The sequence below is a fragment of the Rutidosis leptorrhynchoides genome, chromosome 9 (assembly GCF_046630445.1).
Source record: "Rutidosis leptorrhynchoides isolate AG116_Rl617_1_P2 chromosome 9, CSIRO_AGI_Rlap_v1, whole genome shotgun sequence".
Lineage (NCBI taxonomy): Eukaryota > Viridiplantae > Streptophyta > Magnoliopsida > Asterales > Asteraceae > Rutidosis > Rutidosis leptorrhynchoides.
In genome coordinates, this window is record NC_092341.1 from 106,029,536 (window position 1) to 106,045,691 (window position 16,156).

The 16,156-nt window shown below is 32.9% G+C and overlaps 2 protein-coding genes across 2 annotated transcripts; both read right to left on the reverse strand.

Annotated features, from left to right (window-relative positions):
* Positions 1–7,560: 7,560 nt before the first annotated feature.
* LOC139867519 (DNA repair RAD52-like protein 1, mitochondrial) lies at positions 7,561–10,880 on the reverse strand. Its single transcript, XM_071855883.1, has 4 exons — positions 10,563–10,880; positions 9,429–9,466; positions 9,238–9,332; positions 7,561–7,878 (listed from the first exon to the last, which is right to left on the reverse strand). The coding sequence occupies exons 1-4, from the start codon at positions 10,865–10,867 to the stop codon at positions 7,738–7,740; spliced, it is 579 nt and encodes a 192-aa protein (XP_071711984.1). The 5' UTR covers positions 10,868–10,880; the 3' UTR covers positions 7,561–7,737.
* Positions 10,881–13,222: 2,342 nt separating this feature from the next.
* LOC139868298 (GDSL esterase/lipase At1g71250-like) lies at positions 13,223–15,570 on the reverse strand. Its single transcript, XM_071856626.1, has 5 exons — positions 15,324–15,570; positions 15,104–15,231; positions 14,395–14,637; positions 14,035–14,293; positions 13,223–13,449 (listed from the first exon to the last, which is right to left on the reverse strand). Exons 1-5 carry the CDS (start codon positions 15,568–15,570, stop codon positions 13,223–13,225), a joined length of 1,104 nt encoding a protein of 367 aa, XP_071712727.1.
* Between the last annotated feature and the right edge of the window lie 586 nt (positions 15,571–16,156).

Here is a 16,156-nt window from a genome sequence, read left to right on the forward strand (position 1 = left end):
CTTAAACTTACATATGTGTGGGTTATACAACGGCAGAAACATTCCCTTTAGCTCGGTAACGTTTAGTCATTGGTTTTTGAACCGGTGAACGCGAATCTTAGATATGGATCCATAGGGTTTGACATCCCCACTCGGGCTAGTAGCGCTAGCATTTAACGAGTGTTTAATACTTCGTAAACATACGCACTTGCCAAGTGTACTTTCAGGGGGTATAAACGTTAAGTTAGTTACCAAGTGCCCACGGTTAACATATACTTTATCATACTGTTTTGAAACGCTCTTTGTAGCACTGAAATCTCGTGGCCTACCTTACATACTGTTATACTTAAACTATAGCTCACCAACCTTTGTGTTGACGTTTTTAAGCATGTTTTTCTCAGGTGCTTAAGGTTATTTGCTTCCGCTGTCGTGCTAGTCTTGCCGTAGATACCCGCTGCTATAGTGTTATCACCGCATGAACTGTTTATCTTGCATTCAAACTATAATACATTTGAAACTATGTTTTGTAACGACCTAAGGGTCACATACATTTATTCATGCTTGTTATTCGTAGATGCATACTGTTGGTGTAAAACAATTGACGTCGGTTATGACGTCATCTTTTATCGTGAATGCAACTTCTTTTATTACAGCATATAGTACTTAACCTTGTAATGATCCTGTTGTTGATGATTCGTACACGATGGTTTTGTACGGGGCATCACACGAAGTACGTAACTTGTTAACTAAGCTATAACAAATTTGTTCCAGTGTCATTATTGTTATAAATTTAAGTCATACCATGTTTCAAGATTTTAAAAACTTTTAAGGATAACTAAATATATATCTAAATGTTATGTAGTCATCAAATGTGAACGATATTAATACTACTATTATTATTATACAACTTATAAGGTTGTCAAAATGTAAGAATACGTGATAAACTAAAACGATTTTAATTATTATCACTATTGTTAAATTATAATTAGAATTAGATTCAAATTAAAAAAAAAAAAAAAAAAAAAAAAAAAAAAAACAAAGTAAGCTAATCCTAATCCTAAGCTAGTTATATTAATCCTAGTCCTAATCTAATTATAATTATTAAGCTAATCTTAATCTCAAGACATGAGCAATTGTATTTTGGATCAAACTCTACCTAGTGCACTATATAAACACCTTAATGCATTCTCAAAATTTATTCATAACTCATTCACAATTTACACCAAATCTCTCCTCCTTGCTTGTGATAGTCGACAGTTTTTCACCTCTCCAAACACCATTAAGTCAGCACTCAAACATCCCCCATAACAACCTACAATCGACTCCCATATTCAACCAAACAGCCCTCCAGCGCCACCCTCTGCAGCTGTTATCTGCAGCCTGCCATCATCGCAACCCAGCTGCCCTTTTTGCAGCCACCATCGCCGCTGCTACAACAGCTTTTCTGTTGTGATCCGCCACCAAAACAACCCACTGTAGCTCCTGTTTTTGCTGTTGTGAGTCGCCACTAACACCATCTGTTGCTGCTATAAACCGCCTTCAAACCGCCCATTTACAGCAGCCTTTTTGCTGCCCTTTTTGAGCCAAAACATACTGCTTCTGTGCAGCTGCAAACCGCCACCAAACACCCCGTTATTCTGCTGTTTTCTTGCTATTTTTCTTCTGCTATTCGCCACCCAAAACATCCCAGAAGATCACCTTTTTGCTGCTGTTGTTGCTGTGTTTTCTGCTCGACAAAACAGCCCAAAAACCCACCCATTTGGTCACCTCTGCTGCTGTGTTTTCTGTTCCTGTTTTGGGTCATCATCACCACCTTTGTTGCTTACTCTAACATCTTAAGGTATCCCTAAACACCCTAATTTAATTATACTTTTTAGGTTGTTCTTTTTAAAGTATTATGTTATTAATTTTTGATTACAAATATGATGTGACGACCCGGAAATTTTCGACCAAATTTAAACTTTATCTTTATAAGATTCTGACACGATAAGCAAATTCTGTAATGTTGAGTCTCGAAAAATTTTGGAACTACGTTCATAGATTCAGTTAACCTTTGACGATTCCCGACGATTCACGAACTATTATGTGGAAATAAAAATGTAAATATATATTTTCACATAATCATAGATAAATATTAATTTTGATACATTATAATATTTTAAACATATATAAAATTTATAATAAATGATATATATATATATATATATATATATATATATATATATATATATATATATATATATATATATATATATATATATATATATATATATATATATATATATATATATATATATTCTAATTAAAATACTTTAATAAGAATTGGATATATATAAATATTAGGTATAATAATAATAATTGTTTACTATTATTATATGTGTTAATATTATTTGTTATATAATAATTGATTTACGTTCGTGAATCCGAGACCAACCCTACACTTGTTCAATGTCGTCATATGTATTTTTACTACAAAATACATTACAGTGAGTTTCATTTGCCTTTTTACCCTTTATATTCTTGGGCTGAGAATACATGCACAATTTTTATAAATGTTTTACGAAATTGACACAAGTAATCGAAACTACATTATATGGTTGAATGATCGAAGCCGAATATGCCCTTTTTTGCTTGGTAGCCTAAGAATTAGGGAACATCACTAATTTGGAGAATTAGTGCACGCCTAATTGACACGAATCCTAAAGATAGATCTATTGGGCCTAACGAACCCCATCCAAAGTACCGGATGCTTTAGTACTTCGAATTCATTTTTATCATGTCCGAAGGATTTCCCGGAATGATAGGGGATATTCTTATATGCATTTAGTTAATGTCGGTTACCAGGTGTTCAATCCATATGAATGATTTTTGTCTCTATGCATGGGACGTATATTTATGAGAACTGGAAATGAAATTCTTGTGGTCTATTAAAATGATGAAAATGATCGTTTATGATAGACTAATGAACTCACCAACCTTTTGGTTGACACTTTAAATCATGTTTATTCTCAGGTGTTAAAGAAATCTTCCGCTGTGCATTTGCTCATTTTAAAGATATTACTTGGAGTCATTCATGGCATATTTCAAAAGACGTTGCATTCAAGTCGTTGAGTTCAGTAAAGATTGTGATTAAGGAAATGATAGATTAGATCATTTATAGATGGATATTATGAAATAGTATGCATGCCTGTCAACTTTCGATGAAATGAAAGTTTGTCTTTTAAAACGAATGCAATGTTTGTAAAAAGTATCATATAGAGGTCAAGTACCTCGCGATGTAACCAACTATTGTGAATCGTTTGTAATCGATATGGACTTCGTCCGGATGGATTAGGACGGGTCGCTTCATATGAATAAGTTAACTATATAAATAATAACATGAAGATGATAAAAAAAATGAGTTATGAATATAGTTAACATAAATTATGAACATAAGTGATGGGTTGTAATATGATTAAGGTTTTTAGATAAAAGATTAAGAATTATGAATATATTAAGGATTTTGATTTATGAATGTGGTTATTAATAAGTTATGAATATGAATATGTATGTATGATATTGAAATTAAAATATTAATCATGATTATATATTAGTAACATGGGGAAAACTATAATATATGTATCATATATATGTATAAAACTATAAGTATGGAATTTGGGATTTATGAGGTTATTAGTGTATGTAGGTGTCATTATAGGCATAATAATATGGTTGATAACATTATGATGGTTAAAATGGATAAAGAATGAGTTAGATAAAAGATAAGTATAATACTTGAATTATTATAAAATAAAAAGGGTAATAAATAAAAGTATTATGATGATTATGAGATATGTATTATGGTAAAGTTAAGAACTAATATAAAATAAACTTAAAGGATAAGTTAGAAGAGTAATAATGATTAAGATAATTATGGTTAATAACAAAGTGATAATGATAAGTACGAATTAGATTAGATAAGAATTAAAATACTTAGACTTATCTAGGTTATTTAAACTTAATAAAATAAGATTACTTAAAACATAATGATAAACCTAAACTTATATATACTTAAATAAATAATAAAAGATAATTAGAGTAATAATACTATTACTATAACTTGTAAATCTAACTGCATTGTAAAGTCTATATTACACTAAGCTATATTATTACATATATAATAATTAAGTACATTAATAATTCGTTGTGTGTATACACCTATAACGTGAAGGTTATAATTAAAGATAACGTACAAAGTCTACAAACATCACCGCTACTTGTGGCCTAGGGTGGTCCTTGTTGCCTTATGGGAATCGCTTGTGAATTTCGAATGCCATGACTTAGATTCTGGTCAAGAATCCTGGGCGCCCGATAACAACAGATCATTCGAGTGACTTGCATGATAGCAACGAAGTTTGGGCAAGATTGCACAACATCTTTGTGAAGAATTGTAACCCGAACATACTAAAACTAGAAACTTACTATAAGTGGAAGCTTTCCATAAATAGCAGGTTTCCAAAAATAGAAACTTTTGAGAAATAGGAACTTTTCTCGTGAACCGTCACTGTTGATATAGTTGCTATATTAATAAACAAACTTTATGTCTGTTAGACATTAACTAATCAAACGTTATATCTCTAGGTTGAGATCTCCAATCACTTACTCCGTTCATTCTTCTTTGCGTGGAATTACTTACTTGCTACTAAGGTGAACTTCATAGCCCCTCTTTTTACTTTTACTTAACTGTTTTATAAACTTTGGGGTGAGACACATGCTTGCTTTCAGACTGTTTTACGCTTAGACACAAGTACTCGAAAACTTTATCTTGATTAGTTCAAACTGTGCTATGACATGCTTTGATTCATGCTAAATCTCTGCCATGATATCGTTAATTGCTACGTATAAACGCAAACTTAGTTATTGTGAGTAGGCCTACTGAGAGAGACGTCTCTAACCATTTGACCGTTGGTCTTTGGTTACATAATAATGATTTCAACGACACTGACAGTTCAAGGTGTCACGAGGTAACTTTGTTTAGTCTCGATATCATACACCTCAGCACTACTAACGAACTGATTAAACTTTATAACTAAATCTTGTGGTCTAAAAACTATTATAAACCTATGTTGTTCACTCAACCATTTTTGGTTGACACTTTAAGCATGTTTTGTCTCAGGTACTTAAATATTATGCTTCCGCTGTAGAACTTTGCCATTACTTAGAAGTCAAGCCATGCACTGGGACCAGAGTTAACATCTGCGTCAATGGAGATTTTGACGGGGTGTTAAATCGGTGGCCTACGGTGACGCTGGCTGTGGTAGTGTGTCGTTGTTGGTTACCGATTGTTGGTGACTGCTGGCCGGAGCTGATTGTTGATTGCTCGAGTCTGAGGGTTTGTAAATGTCCTTAGAAAATTTGGCTGAGATGAATAGCTCCTTTATGGTTTGGTTCGGCATTGGGTACTGATGTTGCGGCTGGTTTGGTTCATTCATTCCATTTTTTCCGTCGTTGGGTATTTAGTATGCTTGATGTTGTCGGCGTTGTTGACTTCGGTAAGTAGGCCTCGGGTTAGGTGTTCTTGGGTTTCCCGGTGAATGGTTTGGATTGGCGGCTTAAGAAGGTGATGATGCAGGGTTAGATTCGGAGTCGAGTTTATGTGTATGTATTAGGCTTAGGTAAGGTGGTGTTTGTTGTTTGGCATTTCAGGTGTAATTCCTATTGTACTCGCTCTGTATTTAATGTAGTCATTCAGTGTGTCTAGAACGAATAGAGTGAGTGTCATCGAGTTTTGATCGTTTGTGATCAAGTACTCTCGTTACAGATCGTTTTGATCTGCTTAATGTTGCTCCACCGGAACCTTGGTTCTGTTATATATATATATATATATATATATATATATATATATATATATATATATATATATATATATATATATATATATACACTAATATTTTTGCCAAAAAAAAAAAAACAACAACAGACTCAATCCCACGTGCGTGGGTGTGGGGTATGAGGGAGGTGAGACGTAGACAATCCTACTTTTATCCAAGAATAAAAAGAAGTCATTTCTCCGTCCAGAAGTAGAACACTTCAAGAGTAAAGAAAGTCTTCCCTCCCTCTATTCTACGGATAAAAGTAGGATTGTCAACGGAGCTCCGAAAATACAGAAAAGGCTACACTAAAGAGACGGTAGACATAGATAAACCATAGACACAAACATAAAACATACATGCACACACAAAACACACACACACACACACACACACATACATACATTAGTAGATCGGAATTTATTCGCGACGAATACCAACAGGTCAATGACAGATTTTTATCCATGCAATTGCTTATAAGTAAGATTTAACGGGTTTACCCACCCTATCACAGAACATATACATGTGTTGTGGATTTTTTTTCCGCACATTATCATCCCTAATTTCAGTGTGACAGTTATATTCGAACAATTTAATTTAAGAGTTAGGGTTTTTTTAAAGTGATAATTAACATTTTAAATGAAGTTTAACAAAAGTGAAATCAAAATAATATTTAAAAAAATAATAATAATAATGACAATTCCTAAACTTTTAGACATGCTAGACATATTGAACTAAACTCAATTACTCTATGAATATCGGTCAAAGTATAATTTGTTTATGCATGTCTAAACCTTCTAAGAAATGACCTTAATAACCGTAATTAACAACCCAATTTTAGAAGGAAAAAAAAAACTTAATAAACACCCATTAGAGATGCTAAAAAATGTACTAGAAGACACGTAACAATCCTAATTCCTAGAGGTTTGGTGCATATTAGTTTAACCATGATCATACTAGCAAACTAACACACACACACACATAGGAACAGAGAAAACACACAACCTAGAAAAAGACAATATTCAGAATGTTTGCATTTTGTCATCGTGCAAACAAAAATGGCACCAATTCTCGGTCATGCCTGCTACGACAAAGACCACAAACGGTTTAAAGTCCAAATTGATACTATACGATAGATAAAACGATAGCATATGATTATGGTATTAGATGGATTGAAATCGAGAATCAATCCATCAACGTCGATGTTATTAATTATGCAAATGATTGGTACAATAACGTTAAATATATCCTCTATACAATGTCATTCATTAAAAATTAGTAAAAGACGGCAAAACTTTGAGTCAAATGTAAGCCTAACCACATATAACATACAAGTAGAAAGGGTTAACATCATGTTTAATTCCAAAAAACTGGATAGTGGGAATATTATATACTAATAGAATATGTCATAAAACTTTTTGATGATGCTCACTGATATGAAAACTAGCCTAAAAGGTCATGAATGTATATACATACACAATTATGTATCCACCAACCAATGACAGTTATTAACTAAAACCAAATCATCAAGAATTTCACTTTCTTGTTAGTTTCATAATGTTGTATTGTGTGTACTATTTTCCACTTTGATTTTATCTAAATCATTACATTTTATGTTGTCACAAATTACAATTACAGGTTTTAGTGAATCAAATAGTGTGTTGGTTAAATTTGGGTACAAATTGTGATCAGTGGTACCCATCATAAATTATGTAAGGTAACAGAACTCTGAAAAGCCTGGATAAGTTTACAACCAAGTTTGCATTGTGATCAGTGGTACCCATCATAAATCATTTTGCTTCAACCACAGAAAATTAAGTACCCAAAATTGTGGTTAAAGTATAAGCTGCAGCTAAAGTAGAAAGTTAACTACAAGTTAAAAGAGTTTACAACCAAGTTTTGCATGAGATTATAACTCCTCATGGTAGAGATGAAGTCCAAGACCAAAACGAGCACAAGCTCGACGAAACGCCATGGATTCTGCCTTTTGCACTGGATCACCATATCCTACATCATCAACAGACGCAGTTCCAGTTGACTCCCTGAATATCTGTTCAATGATTAAAATACAAACAAGTTCAATTCTGTTATAATTAGAGGACATTACTTATATTGAACCAATAATTAACTTTAACTATCTTAATTAAACCATAATGCAGGAAGTTCAGCTCGGTGTATTTGTAAACTGTAACTGTATAAACCGTGTCTTTCTCATTCATTGATATCTAATATATGATATATGATACAGGAGATTGGAACTAACAGCCTATAATCAAGGAAGGCTTGATACGTGCTATCATAATCAAATATATGCTAAATATAAGACTACAACACATATTACATAATGTACATTTATCAGTATCAATGGCTTGTAAGATTTGTGACATGTAAAAGGTGCATTAAAGTTACATCCAAAGTAATATTTTCTTCATCTATTGATTAATGCTATGGCATTATTTGCAAACAAAATTCCAAAATATAGGTGGTAAGTTGTACAGATTGGGTAATGGTTCAAAACAGGTTTGGTTTGAAACGGGTCATTTCTTTTGCAGGTTGGGCCGGATTGGCTACAGTTGACCAGCTAACACTGTGAGTATATATATATAATATTTATTTTTTATTTTTTTTCAAATGGCAATCTCAGTAAGTCAGTAACTATGGTCTACAAAAACAGTATTAGTGAAAAACCTGATTATCATACTAAAAGACTTTGGAGGGTCTTATAATTAAAAATAGACATTGAGCCATTAGCCACCTTCAACCCATTTGACTGGTTCAATCTTATCTATAACAATTTTATTGTTCACCCATTTGACATTTTCAATAAACAAAATCACATGATTGGCCCCTGAACTTCGTCCAAAATTTCACGTATGGGTCTTTAGTTCTTTTTTTAAGTGGATGACCCGGACGTATGAACATGTTACCCGGTCGGTCTGTGTCACTAACGACTCTTAGAATTTGATTTTGAACAACACAACTAATTAATTTCAAGTTCACCCAGACATTCAAGTTCATTTTCTGTAAATAATGTGGAAACAGTTCATAGAGAAAGGAAGTTGAACTGGTAGGTGAGAAAAAAGCAAAGGTCAAAAAGAAAGGGATGGAAGGACAAAATGACAATATTACCCTCATGTGCTTGGCACAACGATTTTAACGAAAATATTTAACAGTCATTAGTGACAGGGACCAACCGGGTAACACGTGCAAACATCCGGGTCATCCAGTAAAAAAAATTCAGTCCCATACGTGCAATTTTGAACAAAGTTGCATAATTTTGTAATTTCGATTTTAAACAGAACCACATAAACTGACTCATAACTAAATGGGTTGAAATTGCCATAACTATTGCAACAGTGCATGCTTATAATAATTAAGATTAGAACAAGATCAAAAGTAGAAATAATACCTCAGCATCAGTACCATAGATTGTTACACGATATGTAACAGAGACAGATTTCCCATCTGCTGAATAGACGATATTTCGCACTTCCCCTGACCATTCTGCAATAGATTCAAAGCGAACAAACTGATAATTAATTGAAAGACAAGTGTAATCCAAAAAAAAAAAGAAAAGAAGATTAACGATCTTTGACATACCTGGAGCATGCAAATTCATAATCCTATTTACTATATGCCTGGCAGCCAAAAAAGAATCTCAAATTAGTCATTTATAAAAATGAATAAGTTAAACAAATACATTGTGATTATAAAGCAGTGTAAGTTCTTTATAAAGAGATTATCGAGTGAGAAATCATAACAGTAATGAGTCCCTTTATATCTCAAGAGCTGCTGCTGACTCTATATCCATGTATTGAATTTCAATAAAAAAATACATAAATCAAAAAGAAAAAAAAGAAAAAAAAAGAGGAAGTCCATAAAATTTGGAATTAACTGTTATGATTCAATTCCGTAGCTTGTTTGGTTGAGTATTTATTAAAATTAGAAACCATCAGATTCCTTTGGCTAAAGGAATTCAAATTCGTTTGCCTCACGCGAATTCTAATTCCTTTAAAAACATTCCGCAAAACAAATGCACCCTATGTTTCGAAACAACATGTTTAGCCAACGTAAGATAAAGGATTCGGTGAGTGTGTGGATGCACATTTTAATCAGGTGCACAAAGAGACTAGTAAGGATAATGTTCGGACATGTTTATAGTCGATTAAGTTCAGATGAAACACTCTAATAATCACTTGTTTAGATTCCTGTAAACTCTAACTATAAAGCACATACTCCTTAAAAAGCCCTAATTAATCAAAAACCACCAAAAAATGTAAAAAACTGTACAGAAATATGGTAACACGGCCACCATACACCATTTTATACACTATCATGCATACAAGAAAAACAGGTGCATCAGTTTATAAGCATAATTAGAATGTCACATGCTAATAAAAACTGAGACATATCAAATTAATTCATACACTTTTCTCCAAAGAAGCAATTTATACCAAACCTCAACCCTAAATCCCTAATCCTCTAATTTATGAATATTTTATATTATAAATAAGTAGATACTCACATACTAATAAAAACAATATAGTGCACGTGACATTAACAGTAATTCGAATGATTATTACATAAAGTTACTGGAAACAAAAAGGTACTTTTTTATCCTCACACCAATCGAGTATTATTAGAGGAGTAAAAAGTTAAAATAAGTATGTGAGGATAAAAAAGTGTGTGTGAGAATATCACCAAACAAAAAGGCATATAAGCAGAAGAACAAACCATGGAATGTATTTGAGAGAGAAACCATTAGCTTCAGTTCGAGCTCTAATGAGTGAATCCGGCACCTTTTTGTTCAGTTCTTTCAATATTTCCGATATCGGCCGGCTTATTCCCGACGTCAAAACGTCGTCGTCGTAAGGAGTAGTTGCCATCTCATTATCGGCTACCTTTTTAACTTTTTTAGTACTAGTAGTAGAGTACAATAGCTTATAATTAGCAGCACATGAACCATTTTTTACTCCGATCAACTCCGGCGATGATAGTCGTAAAGCTGTGGTGAGTGATTTCCTCAAACAAAACGCCATTTTTAGGACCTAAAACCCCTTTACTCGCTAATAAGTAGTCATAGTCAAAGGTCAAGGGTTTTCACAACGTTTTTCTTTTAATGTCAAAATAAACCCTCAACTTTCATATATATCTATTTTTAACCCTATTTTTCAACTTGGAGTCTTTTATTATTATTATTATAATTATAATTATATTTGTTTTTGGGTCAATCATATTTCCATCTACATAAATGATCAAAAACTTATGTATTTTTATAAATTTTCGTAATAATCATTGTAGCATAATAACTTATGTTTTGAATAATATGATATTTACAGGTTTACAGAGGCGGAGCCAGGATTTGACAATAAGAGTAGCTTACTCGAGAATTAGATGATAACCACAATAATAAAGTGTCATATCGTTATATTGAGATAAGTAAACAACGATAACCATTTTATATATAAAAAAACGTAGTTAAACAAAATACATAAGTGATGTCAAAACAATATGCAAAAACTAAACAAATTTTGGCTCACGCCAAGCCATATTTTTCACGAAGTAACATGTCATAATAATAATTAAAAAGTCAGAATTAGTTAAATATTAATAAAGATATGGTAAAATATAGTATATTAAAGGAATTGTACCTTATGTGGTATAAGTTGGACACGCCGACGTTTTTGAGAAGCAAAAACATCAATTATCTCATCCGTAGTAAAGATATCAGCAATGTCTCTTTCAATATATAGTAGCAAACAACTTTTCAGACAGTCATCATCCATGCTACAATGAAGTCTAGTTTTCACAATTTTCATTGCCGAGAAAGCTCTTTCACTTGTTGCAGTTGAAACTGGAAGAGTTAATAGCTTATTTTACGGAACGGCTAATTTGCGTAAATCGTAATTGCATTAGATACTCCGTATATCACATAGCATTTAGTACACTATTTAACAATTCTAGAAAATTATGGGTAAACTAACTTGGCCCATATAATGATACAAATAATGGATAATTAAGTTGTTCATGTATTTTGATTAAATATTATTTGGGCTTCAATTGAGGGTGGCTTAATAAAAATAATTAATCATAACCTATTAATTTTTCATTGCAATTAGGCCCATTGGGGGAGGCTTGAGCATCCCCCTCCCCTCCCTGGCTCCGCTAATGCAGGTTTAGCTGTGAATGTACATAATTCTTGATAAACTGCTATCATAAAAAATTATATTCAACGTACAAGGAATATGAAGGAAATGTGTACCATACATGAAGCAGTGTTTGTTATTATTGAATTAGTCATTTAAACTTACAAGTTAATCCGTATGAGAATACATAAGATATAACTAATCAGTTAAATGATTGATAGGTCTCTCATACTGATTAAACTTTAAGGTTTAGCATCTCATGATAATGAATAATGATATGATAACAAACATTGCTTCGTTTGTAAATCAGATTTCCAAAATGTTTTTATAATTACTGAGAAAACAATTGGAGTAAGTCTGATTGCAAAATTTGACGAGTCAAAAGTCTAGTTAAGAATCATGAAATTAGCTAAGTGTGGAAATATGAGATTTTCAAACTATCCAACGTTAGTCTGGCAGACTATCTAATAAATTATACGCTACAAAAGGATTTTTTTTACTGAACGCGTCACAACTTCCTTCTATTGTTTTTCTAAAGACGAAAATAGAAAAAGTTCTTCGCATGAGCAGCATACGTACAAGGTTGTTCAAGCCTTCTTGTATTACGTGTGTTGCCCTTGTCTCATTCCCCTTTTCCAGGTTATGCGGCATGGATTCACGGATTGAAGAATCGGCAATCTGCATGTTTCAGACTTGGAAAGTAACCGGAATTATAGGATGATTTGTTATAGAAATAGTCAAGACTGGGTAATTGAAGATTGTAACCTAGTTTATTTAGTATAAAAAGTAAGTCAGACTACTTGTTTAATTGCTCATTTTTGCTATTTGAACGATGATTGTATTTGTGTATTCGAAGATTCATAATGTATACACTTCGTTGAAAAACGTTTGTGCAATAATTTAATTATGCATTTTTTATTGTTCAAACATTACTTTTAAGCATTGTAATCTTATTGAACTGATTCTATGTTAATTGGCCGATTACTAAGCGCAATAATAATTTATCGCAAATATGTAAGCCTTGGTTAGTTGATATACTGATAATTATGGTACTTTTAGCCAGATTGACACCTCCTGTATTTGAAATTGATAACAGTAAAAACACGCATCACATTGTGCAAGTAACTTGGTGCATTACAACTTTTATAGTTCAGTATTTCATAAATTGTTCATAACTAAAACACATCAACATCTGATTGTAACCAATGAATCAATGATTTAGAAACAAAAACCATGAGCTAAACATCATCATAACCTCATTTGTGCCAACTGTTGAACGTTGATTGGATAAACGTCCGTTGTGGATCCAGAGTATGCCCTCTGAGCAAGAACAACATTTGCAGCTTGAGTCGGATGAAATGCATCCCAAAATACAAATTGGTCGCGATTAAAGCATGGTGTTGCTAGCGGGAGACACGTTATTTGGCCCCGATTCCTTCCTATCCCGCAACATGCTCTATCTTTCACAGTAAACCCTATGTTTAAACATTAAATGTTTCAATATCTATTGTGACACTTGTGCAAGATACTAATCTTAGTAACAGACTAAGTTGGTGTTTGATAATTTATGAATTGATTAAAGGGTTAAGTGTGAAAAATTATAAAACTTTACATGAATAATATATTTTTATATCTACATCATATTATACTTGTATATGAACTTTTCTTTGATGACATAGTCATCAAGTAACCTGTAACTGTGTTGACATGTCAAGCAATATAAGTTGCCATGTCATCTACCGCGTCATCAAAAATGGTGCCACATCACTGGCTTACAAGCTATGGTAGGCTGGAAGCTGGATACATGCCATATAAAAAATAAAAGTTTGATCCATATATATTTAATAGCAACTTCAATATTTTGATATATACAAAGTAAAGTTGCAAATATTTCAAACTAACCCTTGATTAGCTTAGTATCATCAAATAAATTTATGCCTAGTCTGTTATCATTAACTTATGCAAGTCAACGTATCGATCTTTAGTTAGTTTGCTCTACATTTGAAGATTTACAAGTTGTATGGTTGACGCATAAATTTCGAAGTTTCATCAGAGCATACCGTATCTTGCAGGAGTATTCAAGATGTCACGAAAAACACCGTAAGTGTTTCCATAAACAAACATGGCTCCAGGATGCGAACCATCATTAAACTGACCAACAAGTCTTCTAAGGCCATCATTAAACGACCCTATAATCTGATTTACCGTTTCTACGCAGTTCCCAGTAGCGGCTTGACCTGTAGCTAACTGGTTAGGAATGCACCCAAGTGGTCCCACTCCTGCTAGAAAAAATTTCCGTAATCCTAAACTGTATAGCGCCTATATACACATCATACAAAATTATTATGCATATATATTAGTGGGACGAAGGCTCAACAACATATGGTTATAAAAGAGAAAAAAACGTGACGTTACATGACCTGAAGCTGACGTGCATAATGGTTCAGAAGGAGGTTGGCAAATGCTTCAGGATTATAATTGCGGCTTGATGCGTAGAGGTTTGGCATGAGGTAATTATTGATGTAATCATTACTTCCGAAACCAACGATTATTATGGAATTTGTAAGAAGTTGAGTAACGTTAGCCGGGCTCATCATGGCCCTTAATTGGCCTAACGTCGTCTCAAAATTAACAACTTGTTGGTTCAGGCTGTAACGAGCTCCCTATAATCAAAACCAATTTATGAGAGAAAGACAATTTGTATCGTAGGCTACAGTTTTTTTAGAACGAAAAACACACACAGTCGATTACAAATTGTCCAGGACTCGTATTCATAACCTATGTGTTACCTCGATACTGCTAGGCCATGATCAATCAAGGCATATATTATATGCATTGTAAATTGTTTGGTATAAATTCATTTTTGTTTATGAAATTGTATCATTCATAGATATAAAACTAGATATAAAACTATTGACTCTTAAAGTCAAAGTTGCTGATTTTTAGTCAATATTGTATTTTCTTTGAAAATTCACTATAAGTCTAGAATCACTATATATGGATCATCTTGTGGTATTAGTAGTTTTAAATATACACTTTTAGTTTTGTATTCTTAGGATATTTCATGACTATCATCAATCAATCTGTGATTCATTAGTTGACTTAAAAAGTCAAACTGTTTGAACTTACATAATGTTGACCAGTTTCATCAAGGATACCACCAGCAGCAGAAGCATAATTGACACCACCCAAGATCCTTCGTCCAGCTGTCGTTGGACTCGAAAACGGAGGTGGGGCCGCTACTTCAAGCCAATCTCCTACACTCAATAATCATTTTGGTTTACCAAAAAACCTTACACTAATACTAAAAAATTACAAATAATTATTAAAAAAGCCAAAAATATTGTACCAAGAATGTCGCTAAAAGTTCTTGCGTTAGTAAATCTACCAGAAGGACCACGATAATAATCAATGCCATAAGGATAATAATCAGCTTTAGCCCAAGAATTTAAAAAGTTATTATTCCCACTATCTATCAATGAATCACCCATCACCCAAATTGCCGATGCCTGAGCTTCTGCTGCAACACCTTTCCGCCAACATGCCGCCACCATAGCCACCGTGAACCACCACTTTAGTCCATCCCTTTTTACCATCGTTAAAACAATGTTCTTCCTTTTAGAAATAGAAATTTGTTTACATGGCTATACTTATATATAAATATATAAATAAACTTTAATAATAGGATAAAGATGTTAAGAACTAATGTATTATCCAGTTGTAAGGGATACAAAAAGACTTGAAATTCGCTAATTATGGTTCAAAAATACTCCTTTTTGTAGGCTTTTGAGCTGTATGACCTCATTTTGGGCTAATATTTGCTATTTTTGTCATAAAGTTTATAATATTTTGCGACAAACCTCATATGAAGAGTCAAACTGTTAATTTGTTCACCTGTTTTACGTGTGAAATATTGCCAGATAAGCAGAAATCAAGGGAGGTGATTTTCATACGAAGTAGTGAACATTTGAAATTGAATTATGTAATAAAAAAAATACTGAATTAAAGTTTATTAGAAGGCATACTTTTGGGATAACCAACACTTGCCTGAAATTGCAGTAGAGGAAACTTTAGTGTGTGCGTGTATTCAGTTTGTTGGTTGTTGTCTTTAATGGTGAAGGTGAAGGTGAAGTTGTTGATAATCAGCAAATCAAACTGATTGTATTAAGCATAATCTAAATA